Here is a 19,557-nt window from a genome sequence, read left to right on the forward strand (position 1 = left end):
GTATTTAAAAAGTTATATCGTTTGTTGTAAATCAAGAAGTACTTTTATTTGGGGTGCCTGGGTGGCTCAGTCGTTGGGTGCCTGCCTTTGGCTCAGGTCATGATCCCAGAGTCCTGGGATCGAGCCCCACATTGGGCTCCCTGCTCTGTGGGAAGCCTGCTTCTCCCTCTCCCACTCCCCCGCTTGTGTTCCCTCTCTCGCTGTGTCTCTCTTTGTCAAATAAATAAAATCTTTAAAAAAAAAAAAAAGGGCACCTGGGTGGCTCAGCCATTAAGTGTCTGCCTTCGGCTCAGGTCATGATCCCAGCGTCCTGGGATTGAGTTCCACATCAGGCTCCCTGCTCGGCGGGAAGCCTGCTTCTCCCTCTCCCACTCTCCCTGCTTGTGTTCCCTCTCTTGCTGTCTCTCTCTCTGTTAACAAAGAAATAAAATCTTTAAAAAAAAAAAAAAAGTACTTTTATTTTAAATCAGTAAGGATTTATGACCTTTTACTATGCACCTTTTCTGTGGTAGTTGCTGTAAAGAGATTCTTTTGAAGGTCAAACTTTGTTTAGTACCTTGAGTTTAGAAAAAGGAATTAATCTGATTTGTTTCTACTACTGGGCTCTGCAAATCTAGGTTGAGATACAAGCCTACATTTGTGTTTATAGCAATTGTTTTTTTTTTCTATGAAGCAGTTTGTGAAAATGGAATTTCAAGCAGTAGTGATGGCAGTTGGAGGGGGATCTCGGATGACAGACCTGACTTCCAGCATTCCCAAACCTCTGCTTCCAGTTGGGAACAAACCTTTAATTTGGTACCCATTGAACCTGCTTGAGCGTGTTGGATTTGAAGGTGAGCTCTGACAATTAAATATACTCATAAAACTTTGGGAATGTTTGATCTCAATGATTTTTCAGCTTTATGAGGGTGAGAAAGGATGAATGAGAGAAGACCAGGATTCAGCATTGACTGAATACTGGCCTCTGTAAATTAAGAACATAGGAGTATTCTATTGCTGTGTAAAAAGGTTGAGAAGACAGCACTGTTACTATGTTAGAGCTGCTGTCTGCAATGATCCAAGTTGAACCCTGTAAGGATATCAGAAAGTAAACAGTGGAAATCCAAGTTAGTACCTCATAGTCAGTAGTTACTGTGAATCTATATGTATCCGGTAATATATTAATATATTAAGGGGCACAGTATTGGGAAGATAACTCAGGCCCTGATTTCTAGGACCTTATAATCTAGATACAAATATAAATAGGGGGGACACCACTACAGATCCTACAGACATTAAAAAGATAGCAAGTAAATATAATGAACAACTTTATGGTAATAAATTTGACAACTTAGATGCACATTTTAGAAATATTGCTTTGGAAACTGTATAAAGAATGGATTCGAGGGAGTCAAGACTACAAGCAGGTAGATGAATTGGGAAATTGATACAGAAGTCCACACCAGCAATGAAGAGGACCTGAACTAAAGAAGTAGCACTAAGAATGGAGAAGAGGGAACTTTTCAGAAAGTTGATGATTAGTGGTGAGGGAGAGTGGAAAAAGAGAGAAGAGTTCCCTCTACTTTTTGCTTGGGTGACTAGGTAACTAGATGGTAGTACGAGTAACTAAGAAAGGTATTATGAGTCAAGGAACAGGTTTGAATGAATATAATGAGTTCAGCTTCGGCCACAATGAGTTTGAGGTGTCCTATAGTTAGATACAGCAAATCTGAGTACCAGATGGAAGTGGTGTCAGATCCTGGCGCACAGTCTCATGTTCCAGTGTTCATTGTACTATGAGAATTGCCTTCCTGAGACAGACCCATGAACATTTCTGTGCAGTGGTCTACAGGACATTGATGTTAAGAGATGTTAGAAAAGATTTTCTTTTTATTATTTATTTTATTTTTAAGATTTTATTTTATTTTTAAAGATTTTATTTATTTGAGAGAGGGAGAGAGCACCCAAGCAGGGGGAGCAGCAGAGGGAGAAGGAGAAGCAGGCTTCCCGCTGAGCAGAGAGCCCGAAACAGGGCCGGATCCCAGGACCATGGGATCATGACCCGAGCCCAAGGCAGCCGCTTAACCAACTGAGCCACCCAGGTGCCCCTAAGATTTTGTATTTATTTGTATGTATGTATGTATGTATGTATGTATGTATTTATTTATTTATTTATAAAATATTTTATTTATCTATTTGACAGAGACACAGTGAGAGAGGGAACACAAGCAGGGGGAGTGGGAGGGAGAGAAGCAGGCCTCCCACGGAGCTGGGAGCCCAATGTGGGGCTCAACCCCAGGACCCTGGGATCATGACCCAAGCCGAAGGCAGGCGCTTAATGACTGAGCCACCCAGGCGCCCCTAAGATTTTATTTTTAAGTAATCTCTACACCCAACGTGGAGCTTAAACTCACAACCCTGAAATCAAGAGTCACATGCTCTACCAAATGAGCCAGTCAGGCGTCCCGAAAGATTTTCTTTTTAATACACTTTATTTTATTTTATTTTTAAAGATTTTATTTATTTATGTGCCAGAGAGAGCACAAGCACGCAGAGGGAGAAGCAGGCTCCCCGCTGAGCAAGGAGCACAAGGCGGGACTCGGTTCCAGGACCCTAGGATCATGACCCAAGCCGAAGGCAGACGCCCAACCAACTGAGCCACCCAGGCGTCCCTTTAATACATTTTAAAATATCATACTATCCTTTAATAGCTCCTTGTGGATTTGTCATCAGTAACTTTTTTTCCTTTTACTTTTGGTATATCTTCAGTTATGGTTGGGGGTTGCCTTTTATGGTATATTTAATACCCACTATGTAGGAAATTTCTTCTCACTAAGGCTCACTCAGAAATTGATGAGTGCCTCCTAAACACAGGATTCTGGAGTTTAATAGCAAAGTCTGTATTCACTTTCTTCATATTGTTCATGAGTTTAGAGAAGTTAATGTAGCTCTGCTTAGCGTTTTTCTTTCTCTCCACACATACGTCTTAGTCCAATTATTAGACTGTCCCATATTTGCAGTTACTCTCTGCACTCTATCCACACTACCTAAAATGTTCTCTCCAAAAAAATAAAATAATAAAATAAAATGTCCTCTCCAAAATGTTATCTTCTCTTTGAAATTCCAGACAGCATCAGTCACCCTGTCCTTTATGGTTCCATCACACTTTGTTTTTCTATCTCAGTACCAACCAAGGCCTGTTTTATGCTATAATTAGTGGCATAGAAGACTGATTTGAGAGCAGTACTATACTTCATTCATCTCTGTAACATCAGCATTTACAGAGTGTGTACTAAAGAACTTTTTGGTGGTCTTGAATTTATCTTGACTTATCTCAAAGGCCATCCCTTCCAGGAAGCCTTCCTTAGTCATTTCTCCGTAATTTCTCCATGTTAAGTTTCTTAAGAATAGGAACCATGTTGCGTTCATTTCTGACTTCTCAGTGCCTATTTTTCCTTTACATATTAAGTGTATTTGTATTTATTGGTTGAATGAGTTGTTTACTAAAAGCAAAGCAGGGAATGGAAGAAAGATGAGAGAAGGAAGGAAGGAAAGTTAAATGATTTGGAAAAGAAAGAAAGAGGAAGAAAGAAGAGAAGGAAAGAAAATAGAAAAGTATGATTACGGTGAAAGGGAGAGATAATTGTTACCTGAAACACTATCATGGAACAAGTGGAAATCGAGATGCTAAAATCTGATCTTCAGACATCAGCAACACATATTATGTTGTAGTGAATTACATTACCCTGCCAAAGATCCATAACAAAGATGCCCAGTTTTCTGTCGTTGGTTACCAGCTATATAGATAAAATGAAGACATCTGTTATGTGGAAATTGCCTTTTAGTAGCGTACATTGTGATCCTCAATGAAGTATTCATGGCTATCTGGTGAGAAGTGGTGATGGCTCTTCCTCTGTAGTGAATGAAGATTTAAAATGTGATGCCATTTGTATCTGCTTTGATGAATGCTCTTCTGAGTTCTTTACTTCAAGAAGTGGCATGTAATAACGTGTGGGCTCTAATCATCAGACTTGAGTTTTATCTTGAGTCCATTGCTTACTAGTTGTGTGATCCTGAACAAAGTCACTTAATATCTTTTAGTCCAGGTTCCCTCATTTGTAAAATGAAATTGTTGTAAGAATTGAGAGAATGCCTGTAAATACATTGAAAAGGCTCAATAATATTAGCTGTTATTATTAAATATAGAAACAGACCAAATCTAATTGAAATGGTGAAACCACTGTCTAAAGGAATGAGAGTTTTTGTGTTTTTCCTTCCTTTTCCCTTTTGTGCTGTAGAAGTGATTGTCATTACAACCAGGGATGTCCAAAAGGCTCTATCTGCAGAATTCAAGATGAAAATGAAGCTAGATACTGTGTGTATTCCTGATGAAGCTGACAAGGGGACTGCAGATTCTCTGCGCCAAATATATCCAAAACTTAAGGTGAGACACTATTTCTTCATTTTTATTATTTATTGAAGATAAATATCACCTTTTGTTTTCCCACTGCATTACAGTTTATAATGCTTTTTTGAAAATATATTCTTGCATCATATATTTTGTTGCCCATGTACTCTTCAACCACTTTTTATTTATTTATTTAGTTTTTAGGTTTATGTATTTATTTACGTGATTTCTACACCTAACACGGGGCTCAAACTCATGACCCCAAGATCAAGAATCACATGCTCCTCTGACTGAGCCAGCCAGGTGCCCCATTTTGATTATTAATGAAGATTTAGACATTTAGTTATCACAGTCACTGGTTTCCAATATTTTTGAGTAATTGTGCATCTTTATAAAAAAGATATACTTTTTTAAAAAAGATTTTTTATTTATTCATTTGAGAGAGAGAGAGAGAGCATGAGCGAGAGCACAAGCAGGGAGATGGGTCAGAGGGAGAGGGAGAAGCAGATTCCCCACTGAGCAGGGAGCCCAACACGGGGCTCGATCCCAGGACCCTGGGATCATGACCTGAGCCAAAGGCAAACACTTAACCAACTGAGCCACCCAGGTGCCCCAAAAAAGATATACTTCAAATGTGCTTTTAAAGTTTCCATTTAAATGAAGCTCATGAACAAGCAAAATTTATGTATGTATGTATGTATTTATTTATAGAGAGAATGCATGCATGTTCAGGGGTGCAGGGGGTGGGGGTGGAGGGAGGACAGAGGGAGAGGGAGAGAGAGAATCCCCAGGCAGACTCCATGCTCAGTGCAGGGCCGGACTCAGGGCTCAATCCCACAACCCTGAGATCATGACCTGAGCCGAAATCAAGAACTGGATGCTTAACCGACTGAGCCACCCAGGTGCCCCCATGAACAAGCAAAAGTTAATCTACAGTGATAAAAATCAGAGCAGCAGTTGACTCTGCAGATGACAGATTGACTGGAAAGCAGGACAGAGGAATTTTCAAAAATTCCAGACCCTCCCCCTACAACATGATAACATTTGACCTTTTGATCTACTTTGATTAGATACTAACAAGGGCATATGAATATGAGGGCACAGTCTCCCTACTGGCCTGTGGCCTATGAACTGAGAAATATCCACTTATGCTGTTTTTAAATTGATGTCCTTTGGAAAAATTCAGTCTGTATGATGATGTTGCCATCTTGTTTGAATTGGGGAGCAGACTCTCCTGGTATTTCTGGTGACTGCAAACAGATTTATTAATATTTTCAACCTGCCTATGCACTAAAGAACAAAAAATGAATGCAGAAATGTGTATGGTCTTTCTCTCCGTCCCACCTTTATTGGGGAATAATTTACACACAGTAAAATACAGAGATACTAAGGATCTAGTTCAATGGGTTTTGACAGATACATACACCCTGAATACCACTACCCAAATCAAGAACATTCCTATTACCTCTGAAAGTTCCTTTGTACTTCTTTTTAGTAAGTCCCTCCCCCTCCTCCTTCTTCATTCTCCTCCCCAACCTCCCAGCACCCCCACACCCCAGAGTCAATTCATATGTTCACTTTGCTTGTTCATGAACTAGATATAATGGAATCATACAATTTTATTCTGGTTTCTTTGGTTTAGCATAATATTTTTCAGACTCATTCATATCATTGCAGATATAGCTAGGTTTTTTTTTTTTATTCCATTAAATAAATACACCAGTATTTACTCATTTCCCTGTTGATGGTCATTTGGGTTATTTCTAATTTTTAGATATCATGAATAAAGCTGTTATGAACATTGTTCTGCAAGTCTTTTTGTGAAAATATTCTAGGTTGTAGGGTTTACTGTATTAGAAACTGCCGTATAGTTTTCCAAGTGGTTATACCATTTTATACTTCCATCAACAATGTATAAGGGTTGCATTTGCTTCACATCTTCATCAACACTTGGTATTGTCAATCTTTGACATTTTAACCATTCTAGTGGATATATATGTAGTAGTATCTCGTGGTTTTAATTTGCATTTCTCTGATAATAGTGATGATAACCACCTTTCCATGTGGTTATTGGCCATTTGTTTATCTTTATGGCATGTTCAAAGCATTTGCCTTTTTTTTTTTAATTTTTTTTTTTTAAGATTTTTTTTTATTTGACAGAGAGAACACAAGCAGAAGGAGAGAGAGGGAGAAGCAGGCTCCCTGCTCAGCAGGGAGCCCGATGTAGGACTCAATCCCAGGACCCTGGGATCATGACCTGGGCCAAAGGCAGCCGCTTAACCGACTGAGCCACCCAGGCGTCCCAGCATTTGCCTATTTTTAAATTGAATTGTTTACCTTTTTATTATTGATTATAGAAATTCCTTATGCATTCTAGATGCAAGTCTTTTGTCAGATGTGTTGTGAATATCTTCTGCTAGTCTGTGGCTTGCCTTTTTACTTTCTTAATGGTGTCTTTTCATGACCAGAAGTTTTCGATGTTGATGAAATTCAATATTGCTTTTTTTCTCTTATGGTTAATATACTTTTTGTGTCCTAAGAAATCTTTGCCTATCCCAAGCTTGTGAAGATTTTTTTTAAGATTTATTTGAGAGAGGGCGCCTGGGTGGCTCAGTCGTTAAGCGTCTGCCTTCAGCTCAGGTCATGATCCCAGGGTCCTGGGACGAGTCCCACATTGGGCTCCCTGCTCGGCAGGAAGCCTGCTTCTCCCTCTCCCACTCCCCCTGCTTGTGTTCCTGCTCTCGCTGTCACTCTCTGTCAAATAAATAAAATCTTTAAAAAAAAAAAAAAAAGATTTATTTGAGAGAGAGAAAGGGAGCGTGTGAGTGGGGGAAGGGACAGGGAGAGGGAGAGAATCCCAGGCAAACTTCCCACTGAGCATGGAGCCCCACACGGGGCTCAGTCTCATAACCCTGAGATCATGACCTGAGCCAAAACCAAGAGTTGGACACTCAACTGAGCCATCCAGGTGCCCCAATGAAGATACTCTTTTATGTTTACTTCTAAAAGCTTTAGCTTTTATGTTTAGATGTCTGCCCCATCTTGATTTAATTTTGTATGTGGTATGAGGTAGGGATAAAATTTACTTTTTTTCTATATGGATATTTGTTCCAGCACCGTTTGTTAAAAAGACTTTACTTTCCCCATTGAATTGCACTGGTGCCTTCATTGAAAATCAACTGATCATATATGTGTGGTCTGTTTCTGTTTTCTGTATTTTGTTTCATTGGTCTATTTGTCTTTACTTCAATATCACATTGAATAATGTCTTGATTATTTTAGCTTTATAGTAGGAATTGAACTGAATCTATAGATTAGTTTGGGGAGAATTGCTATCTTAATATTGATTCTTCCAGTCTTGAACATCTGTTTATTTAGGTTTCTTTTAGTTTCTCTCAATAGCGTTTTATGATTTTCAGTGTAGAAGTTTTGAACATCTCTTGGTAAATTATTCCTAGGTAAATGTTTTTAGTGATGTTGTAACTGGTGCTTTTTACTCTATTTTTCAATTGTTTGTTGCTTGTATATAGACATAAAATTGTTTTTTGAATATTGACCTTGTCAAATTGTAGATTCTTTAGGATTTTCTATACAAATCATCATGTTGCTTATAAATAAAAACAGTATTACACCTTCATTTTTAATCTTTATGCTTTTTTTTTTTTTAATTGTCTCTTCCCCTGGCCGGGACTTCCAGTGCAATGTATTATAGGCATTTCCATTCACTTTTGGCCTCTCTTTTTGTTTTGCTATGCTTCCATCCAAGTAGGTTTTCGTGTTTCTGACTGGAGAGGAGATTTCCAATACCATAATGTTGGGTGTGTTACTTACTGGACTGCAGCTGCTTATTTCCTTAGGGAAGTATGGGGAATTTCACTGAGAAAATGAAATGATAATTCTGGTTTTTCATAGGAATGGATGCCAGGTTTACCAAGAAGCTGAGGGTGTTTAGTGTACTTCCCAGGGGCTGTTTTAGCTACGGTCTAAACGTTTAGGATGGAGGTGTATTCTCTTTGCTCCCTAGTGTCTAAATCTTAGAAATGTTATTTTTACCCTAACCTGGAACTGGAGATTCTAGAAGTCTCATGGGAGAGTTGGTAACTCTTAGGGGCTTGAGAAGTAGTAGTGACAACTATAAATAGAAGTGGGCATGTGGAAGCAAGTAAAGTAACTGCCAAAAGGACATTTTACTCCCAAGTTACTGCTGCCTCTTAAGGTTTTGACCATTGAATCCTTACTTTAGAACCTAAAGAGTCCTCATTAAGTCATTCTGCACAGTCTCATTTCTTTTCCTCCTTTACATACCACTTTGTTTTTACATCATTTACATCACAGCACCTTTTACATATAATCCTGTCTCTGTGCCTTCTTCTGGAGCTTTGACTTGGACTAGCAGGTCTCTGCTGTCTTTGCTCTCCCTACTTGGTTTCTCCTATACCAGTGGTTCCTGGTATCCTGGCTTCACATCAACTTGCATTCCAACCTGGAGCAGAGGCAACAAAGCTAACCCGTGGAGGAACTTAGTAGACTCCTAAATAGCTGTTAAGATCAAAGTAAAACCTGAGCTAAGCCAAAATTCAGAACCATCGGGTTGGGATCAACATAAACTTATAGGAATGGTAATGGAAATACATATAAACAGTGGAGGAAAGTGAAACAGCCTGAGAAGGCAGTTTGTTGGTGTTTGCTAAGAGATATCAAGTACCTCTCTGAGGTAGAAAGTTGTACCCCCAGGTTGTGCCATGGTCTAAAAGCAGTGCCCCTTTGAGCCAATTTATTTATCTTACCTTGTGCCCTCAAAGCAGCTTCCTAAACATTTGGGGACTATTTTGGTCTGTTTTAAATAAGATTTTAGGTAAGATTATTCCCTTTGAGATTTGGGGGTTTGTGAGCTTTTGGTTCTTTTATCTTTACCCACTTCCTCCAAGTTGAGTTCCCCAAATGTTACTATGAGGTTATCCCATGTGGCTTCTGCTTTCCTGGAGAAAGACCACAATAGTATATTAGCTTTATTTGGCTTTTTTGTTTAAAATATATTTCACCATTTTAATTTATAATCTTTTTCATTTACATTGTACTTGCTCAATATATATTGCAGTTCTATTTATATGTGGAAACTTCCATCATGTGTGCTTATAGGATATTGAAGCTGGACATCATATGTGCTATGTGTTTTTTCAACTAACATACTAACATACATAACAACTAACATATTTCATTTGGTTTTATTCTTCTGGCACTGTTTTCTACTTCATTTTGCCTTATCTCATGCCACAATTTTTGCTGACTTACTGGCTTCTCACTTTTTATTTCAGCTGCCCACCCTCTTTCCCTGACTTTTCAAGAGAGATTATTGGCTCATTCATTCTCCCACGCCCTGGGTGAGTGAGCTACATTCTTATAACTGGCGTTGATAACATGAAAGTTCTTAGATTTTCAATCTTCTCCACAATAATGTTTCATATTTGTTGATGAATGATTCAGTCTTATCTATGTCTGAACTCATTCATTTAGCAAATATGTATTGAGAGTATAATAATGATTATAATTGCTTAATTTATTAAATACCAACTATGGACCATAGTTTTTTTTTTTTAACTTTTTATCAGCGAGAACTTCAAACATGTACAAAAATAGAACATTGCCCAAGTATCTGTCACCCAACTTCAATAGTTATCAACCCATGGCAAATCTTTTTTTTTTTTTTAAGATTTTATTTATTTATTTGACAGAGAGAGACAGCTAGAGAGGGAACACAAGCAGAGGGAGTGGGAGAGGGAGAAGCAGGCTTCCCGCGGAGCAGGGAGCCCGATGTGGGGCTCGATCCCAGGACCCTGGGATCATGACCTGAGCCGAAGGCAGCCGCTTAACGACTGAGCCACCCAGGTGCCCCAACCCATGGCAAATCTTATTTCATCTATATCCCCACCCATCTTGCTCCCTCTCATGTTCTTTTGAAATAAATCTCAGAAATCATATTATTTCATCTGTATTTCAGAATATATTACTAAGATGAGAGCTTTTTAAAAAATAAAAATAAAACTATAATGCCATTATAACACCTAAAAAAACAAATTAATAATTCTTTATTATCAAATGTCCAGTTATGAGTTTCCAGTTGCCTCATAAATATAATTTAAAAAAAATTTTTAGTGTGTTTATTTAAATCAGGAGGCAAATAAGGACTATACATTACAATTGATTGAAATGTCTCTTTTAATATATAGATTTTCCCTCTGTCTCTTCTTTTTCTTATAATTTATTTGTTGGAGAAATTGGGCCATTCATTTTCTTATACATTTTCCCTCCCACAGTCTGCATTTTGTTGATTGTGACCCTGTGGTGTTGTCTAATAGGTTTTCCTCTCTTTATATTGGCCTTGGTAGTTGGACCTAGAAGCTCCATTAAATTCAGGTTTTGAATTTAGGGACAAGACTTTCATAGGTGATGGTGTGTTCTTCTATCTGGAGGCACATAAGTTTTTGATTGTCTCTCTTTTTGTGATGTAGTAGTTTTTAATGATCACTGCCACAAGGCTCTAGGCATTGTCTCTCCAGTCTTTTAGCTATCTGAAGCTTATTTCTAGTAGAGTCCTTAGGAAGTCTTCATGATATCCATGCTCAGCAGATTAGCTGCAGCCTTCATATTAATCCTTGACTCACATTTTTTCCGTGAATATCTTAAATTCCCTCATTGATTCTGTTGTAAACTGTTGCCGTCCAAAAAATGCAAGTGAAAATCTTTCTTTCCCTTAGTGTGAGTGAGTTGGTCTTTTTGTCTGGATTCCCAAAGGTTTTGTTTTGTTTTGTTTTTTAATTTATTTAAAGATTTTATTTTTAAGTAATCTCTACACCCAATATGAGGCTCAAACTTACAACCCCAACATCCAGAGTTGCATGCTGCAGTGACTGAGCCAGCCCGGTGTCCCTATTTTATTTATTTTTATTTTTTTTAAGATTTATTTATTTATTTTAGAGGGAGAAAGAACACGAGTGAAAGGTGCAGAGGGAGCAGGAGAATCTCAAGCAGACTCTGTGCTGAGCATGGAGCCTGAGGTAGGGCTCGATCCCATGACCCCAAGATCACCCCCTGAGCTGAAACCAAGAGTGGGATGCTTAGCCAACTCTGCCAACCAGATTCCCCACCTCTGTTTTATTTTTGTAAGTAAGTTCTATGTACAACATGAGACTTAAACGTGTGACCCCAGGATCAATAGTCACATGTTCTGCCGACTGAGCCAGCTAGGCACCCCAAGTTTTTATTTTCTTTAAACTTTTCTGGTTTTACTACATAATATATTCCATTGATCTGAATCATATTTTCTAGATATGTAGTATGTCCTTTTCATGTGAAGTTTTGGTCTTTTTTATTGTTTCGGAGAAGTTTTCTAGAATTATAACTTTAGCTATTTGTTCTATTTCATTACTTTGGTTTTAGTCTTTGGGATTCTTTTTTTTTTTTTAATATTTTATTTATTTGAGTGAGAGAGAGAGAGAACACAAGCAGGGAGGAGGGGCAGAGGGAGAGGGAGAAGCAGGCTCCCCGCTGAGCAGGGAGCCCACATGTGATCCCAGGACCCTAAGATCATAACCTGAGCAGAAGGCAGGCACTTAACTGACTGAGCTACCCAGGTGCTCCTGGTCTTTGGGATTCTTAAACATATGCTGGATTTTGTTGCTTTTCTTATTTTGCCTCAAATCCTTTTTATCTATTTCCTTTTAAATTTTAGGATTGTCTTCTTTTTTTACATTCTGTTTTCCTTGAGGTATTATGCATTGAGTTGTGTTTTATTCACTTTTGTGTCCTTTCTAGTTTAGCTGTTATTTCTGAAGTGATCTTTTTTCTTTTATTTCTAATTCTTTTCTTAAGTTCTGTCATCTAATTTCTAATTTTTCTAATTCCGATTTATTTTGACCTTTCACATCTATTATTTTCTTATTTTAGGTTATTTTGAAATAGCTGCCTACAAATTTAACCTGTTTCATGAGCATGTCTTTCTGACATGTACTTCATTACAGAGATGTTATTCTAACCCTTACTGTGATTTTTCTCAATAATAACTTTGTACAGGATTTGACTGTAATCCTTTTCTATTGCTAATTTTACCCAAATTTAATTTTCCTAAATTTTTAGAAGGGAAGGATAAGTCAGGATAGATTTTGTAGCTTCATAGCTATAGAGCCCCCTCTTCTTTGAGATCTTCCTCCTCTGCTCCATTATCTCCATTTTATCTGGCCTTTCTCTTTTCTTTACACTGATTGTCCCTGTCCTGCTCAATTTGGATTCTATTCCCAGATATTCTCAGTGCAGGGCTTCATTTTTAAAGTGAATATTAGTTTGCTAGTTTCAAGAGTTCATAGGGCCAAGACTGCTCCAGCCCCTTCAGACCTTACTGAGAATAGATAAGGGGACTGAATCTTAGGAGAGTTTAATGGAAGAGTTAGTGATTGAACTTGGGTCTCTCACTTCAAAGCCTATGCTCTTAACTACTGTTTTATGCTATCTGTACAGTCTGGGCTAGAGGTGAAAATCGAATATATGCTTTATCCTGTGGGGATACTTTGAAGGATTATTAACAGATTAATATTTTAGAAATATTACTGCATGAATGAGGAGAGCCAGAGAGACCACTGGGAGGCCATTGTAGTAATTGTAATAAGAAATGATGAAAGACCAAACCAAAACAATGACAGTGGTAACAGAGAGATGGGGATAAGTTGGAGAATATTTAGAACTTTATGGCTAATTAATTGGATGTGGGAGGATAAAGAGAAGGAGGGATCAAGCATGACTCCCAAGTTTCTAGCAAGAGCAACTGGATGGATGGTGGTGGCATTCACAAATTTAGAGGCTGCAGGATAAGGAACAGGTTTATAGGAGAAATAAGATGTGTAACTACATTTAGCTCACTAATACACTTTGCTATGAATGTGAACCATTTTTCCCACAAGGATGTTAGAGTAAATCAAGAAAAGGACAGGACACAGAGGGCCTAAGGAAACACCAATACTTAATAGACATGTAGAAGAAGAGAACCTTCTGAAAGAGGTAAGAGGGATACTCACAACCATGGATATTTTAAAATAATAAATAATAACTAATACATACAAGGGATTCAAAAAGTATAAAAACGTTTATGGTGAAATATTTCTGTTCCTTCCTTATCTACCTGGTTTCCCTATTAGCAACCACTGTTACTAGTTTCTTCTACTTTGAGGGTATTTTTAAGATGGAAGCAACTTGACAATTTTTACAAGAGAGCAAAAGAGCCAGTGGAGAGGTGTAGAAGAAAGGAGGTAAATGATGGATGAGGTCCCCAAGGAAACAAGAAGGAATGAAGGAGCAGCTTTGGGCAGGAGGAAGGGTGTATCTTCCACTAAAATGAGAAAACAAGAGGAAAGGGAAAGCTCAAATGCAGATCAGAAAGGAGAGACAGGAATTTAAATAGTTCACTCCTGATGCCTCTATATTCTTGATGAAGTAGGAGGTAGAGTTGTCTGTTGAGAATGTGGAGAGAGAAAGGTGATGGGATTGGGACCTGTGAGTAGTGAAACTTTAGAGTTGTCACTGGAAAATAGGAGAGAGCTGACTAGGGACACTGAGAAGGAGACCTGAGCAACAATCAGGGGTGTAGCTAAGGTTGAAGAATGTAAATTATAATTACTGCAATTAGCACACTTGTGGGGTTGGATTTTTTTTCTTGTTTTTCTCTCTCACCATTGCTCAGGTGTCTAGATATAGAGAAGATATGTTTGGATTGATCAGAGTTATGAGCAAGGTCAATATTTGTACCCACCGGAGAGGGGAAAACTGAGGCCAGGAAGAATAAGATTTGACTAAGGACTCGGTGGACAAAGGCCTTCCCTCTTCTTTCTGGCATGAGCTTGGCAAAAACTTTCCTCCCAGAGCCAGTTCTCTCCAGATTGGATCTGGGTGCTGGGTAAGAGTTTATCCATTCCCCTTCTGTGGGACAGTTAGTTGGCTATCATTTCTTTCACTATGTGTTGTGCTACAACATACATCCTTGCATCAGCTTCTTTGTGCTCTTGTTTTGAAGTTAGACACCTAGGAGTGATGTGTGGATTATGTGTGCATCTCCAGCTCTACTGGATACCAGCAAATTGCCCTTCAAAGTAGTCATATCAGTCTATATTCCCACCAGTAGTATGAAGTAGAGTTCTGATGTGTCCCTGTCCTCACTAACAATTGGTGTTCTCAAACCTAAATTTTCATTAATTTCATTAATGAAATCACTTCATTAATATGATGGGTGTGAAACCCTACCTCATTATTGGTTTAATTTGGCATTTCCTTGGTTACTTGTGAATTTGAGGACTTTTTTTTCTAGGTATATTGGCCATTTTCCTTTTCAGTGAATTTCTTATTCATATCCTGTGCTCATTTTGTGTTTGGGTTGTCTTTTTCTTACTTACATATATAGTCTGTATATTCTGTTTACTAATCCTTTGCTAGTTTGTCACTGCTCTTTCCCTTGGATATAGTATCTTCTAGCATATAGAAGTCTTAACTTTTTTTGTTGTTAACTAGATCAGTCTTTTCTTTTATGGTTGGTGGTTTTGTATCTTAACTTTAAAATGACATAGACTTCTGCCCTCTAAAAGCTTTACAATTTTGCTTTTCAAATTTGATCTTTAGGGGCGCCTGGGTGGCTCAGTCGTTAAGCGTCTGCCTTCAGCTCACGTCATGATCCCAGGGTCCTGGGATCGAGCCCTGCATCGGGCTTCCTGCTCGGCGGGAGGCCTGCTTCTCCCTCTCCCACTCCCCCTGCTTGTGTTCCCTCTCTCGCTGTCTCTCTCTCTGTCAAATAAATAAATAAAATCTTTAAAAAAAAAAATTTTTGATCTTTAAACCAATATTTATATTTATATTTATATTTATATATGACATGAGGTGAATATCTAAGTTTATCTTTTTTCCAAATGATTAGGTGGTTATTCCAGCTATTTATTGAATAATCTTTTACTTCCTGATTTATACCAAGTTCCACGTATGCCTGAGACTATTTCTAAGCCTTCTCTTCACTTCCACTGGCCTCATTGTCTTCCTTCACCAATGTCTTATTGTTTTAATTACTGTTGCTTTATAGAACTTTTGTCTAGTAGGATGATTCCCCTCTACCTCTCGTTATTATTATTTATCTTTAAAGTCATCTTAACTATTTCTTCCCATTTGACATATGAATCTTAGTATTAGCCATGAAAAATCTTTCTTGGTATTTGACTGGAATTACAGTGATTTTCAGATTAATTTGAGAGAGTTGGCATTTTATAATACTGAGTCTTTCTATTCCTTAAGCATAATATATCTCTATTAAGGCTATTTTTTTGTTTTGTTTTTTAAATAAGGTTTAAAGTTTTTCTATAAAAAATGTCTTATACATCCTATGTTGAACTTATTAGTAGATACTTTTTTTTTTTAAGATTTTATTTATTTATTTGAGAGAGAGTGAAAGAGAGCATGAGCAGGGGTGGGGGGGAAGAGGGAGAAGCAGACTCCCCGCAGAGCAAGGAGCCTGACGCGGGGCTCGATCCCAGGACCCTAGGATCATGACCTGAGCCGAAGGCAGACGCTTGACCAGCTGAGCCACCAGGCGCCCCAGTAGATACTTTCTAATTTTGTTGTGCAAATGGTATTTTTTTTAAGGCCCACACATTATATTTGATTGTGTCTTTTCAGTTTTTTACTCTAGAACAGCCTCCCTCCCACCGACTTTTTTTCCTTGTGCCATTGACTTATCAAAGAAAACAGGTTATTTGTCCTGTAGAATCTCCCATATCTCTGGTGTGTCTCACTGCTCTCTGTTGAGGTCATTTAACTTGTTTCTCTTTCGCAGTATTTTCTTAAAAACTGTAATTTGGATCTAAATGTTGATAAGATTCAATTTCAACTTTTTTTTTTTTTACAATATTTCATATGTATACTTCATATTGCATTGTATCCAGATCTAAAATCAGATATTTTAAAAAGCCCTGATTTCTTATGTATAGTTTTTTACATGTCAGTCATACCTCAACAAAAGGGCTTAAAAAAAAAAAAAAGCCCTGGTTTCTTTTTATGGAGAATGATGTTTATAGGCTGCAATCTGGGCTCTAGGAGAAATAGAAGCTTTTAAATTTTAATGTAATTGATTTTTTTTCAGTCTTTTCCTTAATGGTTTTTTATTTCTGTGCCTAGCTTTAGAAATTCTTACGTTTATGAGGTCTTGAAGATATTTTCTTTAAAGTTTTAGTTTTGCTTTCCATATTTTGGCTCTAATTCACTTAGAATCTCTTCATTTACTTCAGGCTTTTAAAATATATCTCAGTGAAGTTTTATAATTTTCTTCATAAAAATCTTATTTATCTTTTGTCAAATTTATTCCCAGATTGTGTTTTCATATTCTCTCTTTTTATTAGTATGTGTATTGTAGATGTACATAACGTATACAACTTAAAGAATCAAATAGTTCTACAAGACTGAATGAAAGACAAAGATCTCCTGCACTATCCTTCCTCATTCATTTTTTTTTTCCCTAGAATGTTACCTCATTTACTCCTTTATTCAGCAAAAATACTCATAAATGATTTTTGCTCTTCAGAGGCACCTGCTCTCAGCTCTTTTCTTTTTCCTTCTGGTAATGTCCTCAGTATTTCTAAACAACATATTTATACTACTATTTTTTTATTTTTAGTTTTAAATAATCTGTTGAATTTCTACTATGAGAGATAAGGATTTGGTTCACCTACCACCCCATCTGCCCTCCTCCATGTATAGATGCAACCTCCTCCCCCCTTTTTTAAAAGATTTTATTTAGGGGCGCCTGAGAGACACTGTCTCTCTCTGTCAAATAAATAAATAAAATCTTTAAAAAAAATTAAAAATAAAAGATTTTATTTGTCAGAGAGAGAGCACAAGCAGAGGGAGAAGCAGGCTCCCCGCTGAGCAAGGAGCCCAGTGTGGGACTCAATCCCAGGACCCCAGGATCCCAGGATCATGACCTGAGCCAAAGGCAGACAGACACCCAACCAACTGAGCCACCCAGGCATCCCCAACCTCCCCCTTTCTTAATCTTCCAAATATAGTTATGTCCTAATTTTTTATTAAATCAATCATTAGGGCTTATTTATAGCTTAGCCATATAATGTACTAGTATTATACTTCCTTTCTTAAAAATCAACTTTATTGAGTTATGATTTATATATGATAAAATACACCCAATTTAAATGTGCAGTTTGGTAATTTTTAAAAATTAGGTTTATTGGGATGCTTGGGTGGCTCAATTGGTTAAGTGTCTACCTTCGGCTCAGGTCATGATCCCAGGGTCCTGGGATCAAGTCCCACATCGTGCTACCTGCTCAGCGGGTAGCCTGCTTTTCCCTCTGCCTCTTCCCCTCCCCCGCTTGTGCTCTCTTTCTCTCTCTCTGACAAATAAAATCTTTAAAAAAAAATAAAAAATTAGGTTTATTGAGGTATAAGTTACATAGAGTAAAATTTGCCCTTTTCAGTGTACTGAGTTTTGACAAATGTATTGTGGTGATATAACTATCACCTCAATCAAATAAAGAACAATTCTGTCCTCCCCTACAAGTTTCTACTTCCTTTTTGCACAATGTTTTGTGTTCTTAGAGATATCAGTTGTCATACTTTCAAAGTTGCTTGGTTTTCCACATTTCCATCACTAACTTATCCTCAGACTTTTTTTTTTCATACTCAGACTTTCTAAAAGGAACATAAATGGGGTGCCTGGGTGGCTCAGTTGTTAAGCGTCTGCCTTCGGCTCAGGTCGTGATCCCAGGGTCCTGGGATCGAGCCTCACATCGGGCTCCCTGCTCCACGGGGAGCCTGCTTCTCCCTCTCCCACTTCCCCTGCTTATGTTCCCTCTCATGCTGTGTCTCTCTCTGTCAAATAAATAAAATCTTTTAAAAAAATAAAAAATAAATAAAAAATAAAAGGAACATAAATGTATTAGTATATTTAAACATATCAGGTCTGTCAAGTTTTTTCCCTTTGAGACAACCCTTCTAGGAGCTGTCCATTCTCTCTTCAAATCCCTACTGGTTGCTCTCTAGGCCTGCTGCAGAGCTCTCATCCTCGGACTTCTCTTCACCATCATTCTGGGAATTCACTTCTCTCTCCTGTGTTGGATACCCTGGTTCCTAGATCCCATGTTTTCCTCTTTGATTTACTCCCTCATTTTAAAGGAACCCAACCTTTATTGGCTTCTTAAAGAGAGAGCATGGAAGGTAAATATTTTGAAAACTTGCATGTTTGAAATGTTTTATTCCAGGGCGCCTGGGTGGCTCAGTAGGTTTAGCATCTGAATCTTGATTTTGGCCCAGGTCACGATCTCAGGGTTGTGAGGTAGAGCCCATCATCGGGCTCTGCGCTGGGCATGGAGCCTGCTTAAGATTCTCTCTCTGCCCCTTCCTATGTCCCCCTAAAAAAAAGTTTTATTCCATCCTTATTCTTTTTCCTTTTTTTTTAAAGATTTTATTTATTTATTTGAGAGAGAGCGCAAGAGATAGAGAAGGAGCGAGGGGCGGGGGGTGGGGGTAGAGAGGGGGAGAGGGAGAGAGACAAGCAGACTCCCCACTGAGCAGGGAGCCTGACAGAGGGCTGGATCCCAGGACCCTGGGATCATGACCTGAGCCGAAGGCAGACGCTTAACCAACTGAGCCACTCAGGCACCCCTCTTGAATGATAACTTACCTTTGTATAGAATTCTAGGTTAGAAATAATAACCCTTCAGAATTTTTTGTCCCAAATTGAGACAGACTTCCTTGATGATTCCTTGTGCTGTAGGTAGATTTTTTTTTTCTCTAAAGTTTACGCTTTCACTGAATTCCCATTTATGCAGGGTCTCAGTTCAAACTCCCTGCTTTATATCAGCATCAAGCTATATCTTTGGCCCAATGTAGCCCTTAAAAACCCCAGTTAAGGGGCGCCTGGGTGGCTCAGTCGTTAAGCGTCTGCCTTCGGCTCAGGTCATGATCCCAGGGTCCTGGGATCGAGCCCCGCATCGGGCTCCCTACTCAGCGGGAAGCCTGCTTCTCCCTCTCCCACTCCCCCTGCTTGTGTTCCCTCTCTCGCTGTGTCTCTCTCTGTCAAATAAATAAATAAAATCTTAAAAAAAAAAAACAAAAAAAACCAGTTAAGGTAGCCAAGGTTT

General features: G+C 38.3%; 1 protein-coding gene across 4 annotated transcripts in view; it reads left to right on the forward strand.

Annotated features, from left to right (window-relative positions):
• Positions 1-19,557, forward strand: part of EIF2B3 (eukaryotic translation initiation factor 2B subunit gamma) — a 131,165-nt gene that overhangs the window by 1,601 nt on the left and 110,007 nt on the right. For 3 of the 4 annotated variants that reach the window (XM_045897831.3, XM_064589268.1, XM_064589267.1), the window contains exons 2-3: positions 674-833; positions 4,278-4,423. In XM_045897831.3, coding sequence (XP_045753787.1) covers positions 686-833; positions 4,278-4,423 — 294 coding nt within the window. In that variant the 5' untranslated portion in view covers positions 674-685. The remainder of the gene's footprint in view (positions 1-673; positions 834-4,277; positions 4,424-19,557) is intronic. The other variant, XM_045897832.3, reaches the window with a different exon arrangement.

This window comes from Mirounga angustirostris, unplaced genomic scaffold (genome assembly GCF_029215605.1).
Source record: "Mirounga angustirostris isolate CCGP_5_RB_7025 unplaced genomic scaffold, mMirAng1.0.hap1 SCAF_4, whole genome shotgun sequence".
Lineage (NCBI taxonomy): Eukaryota > Metazoa > Chordata > Mammalia > Carnivora > Phocidae > Mirounga > Mirounga angustirostris.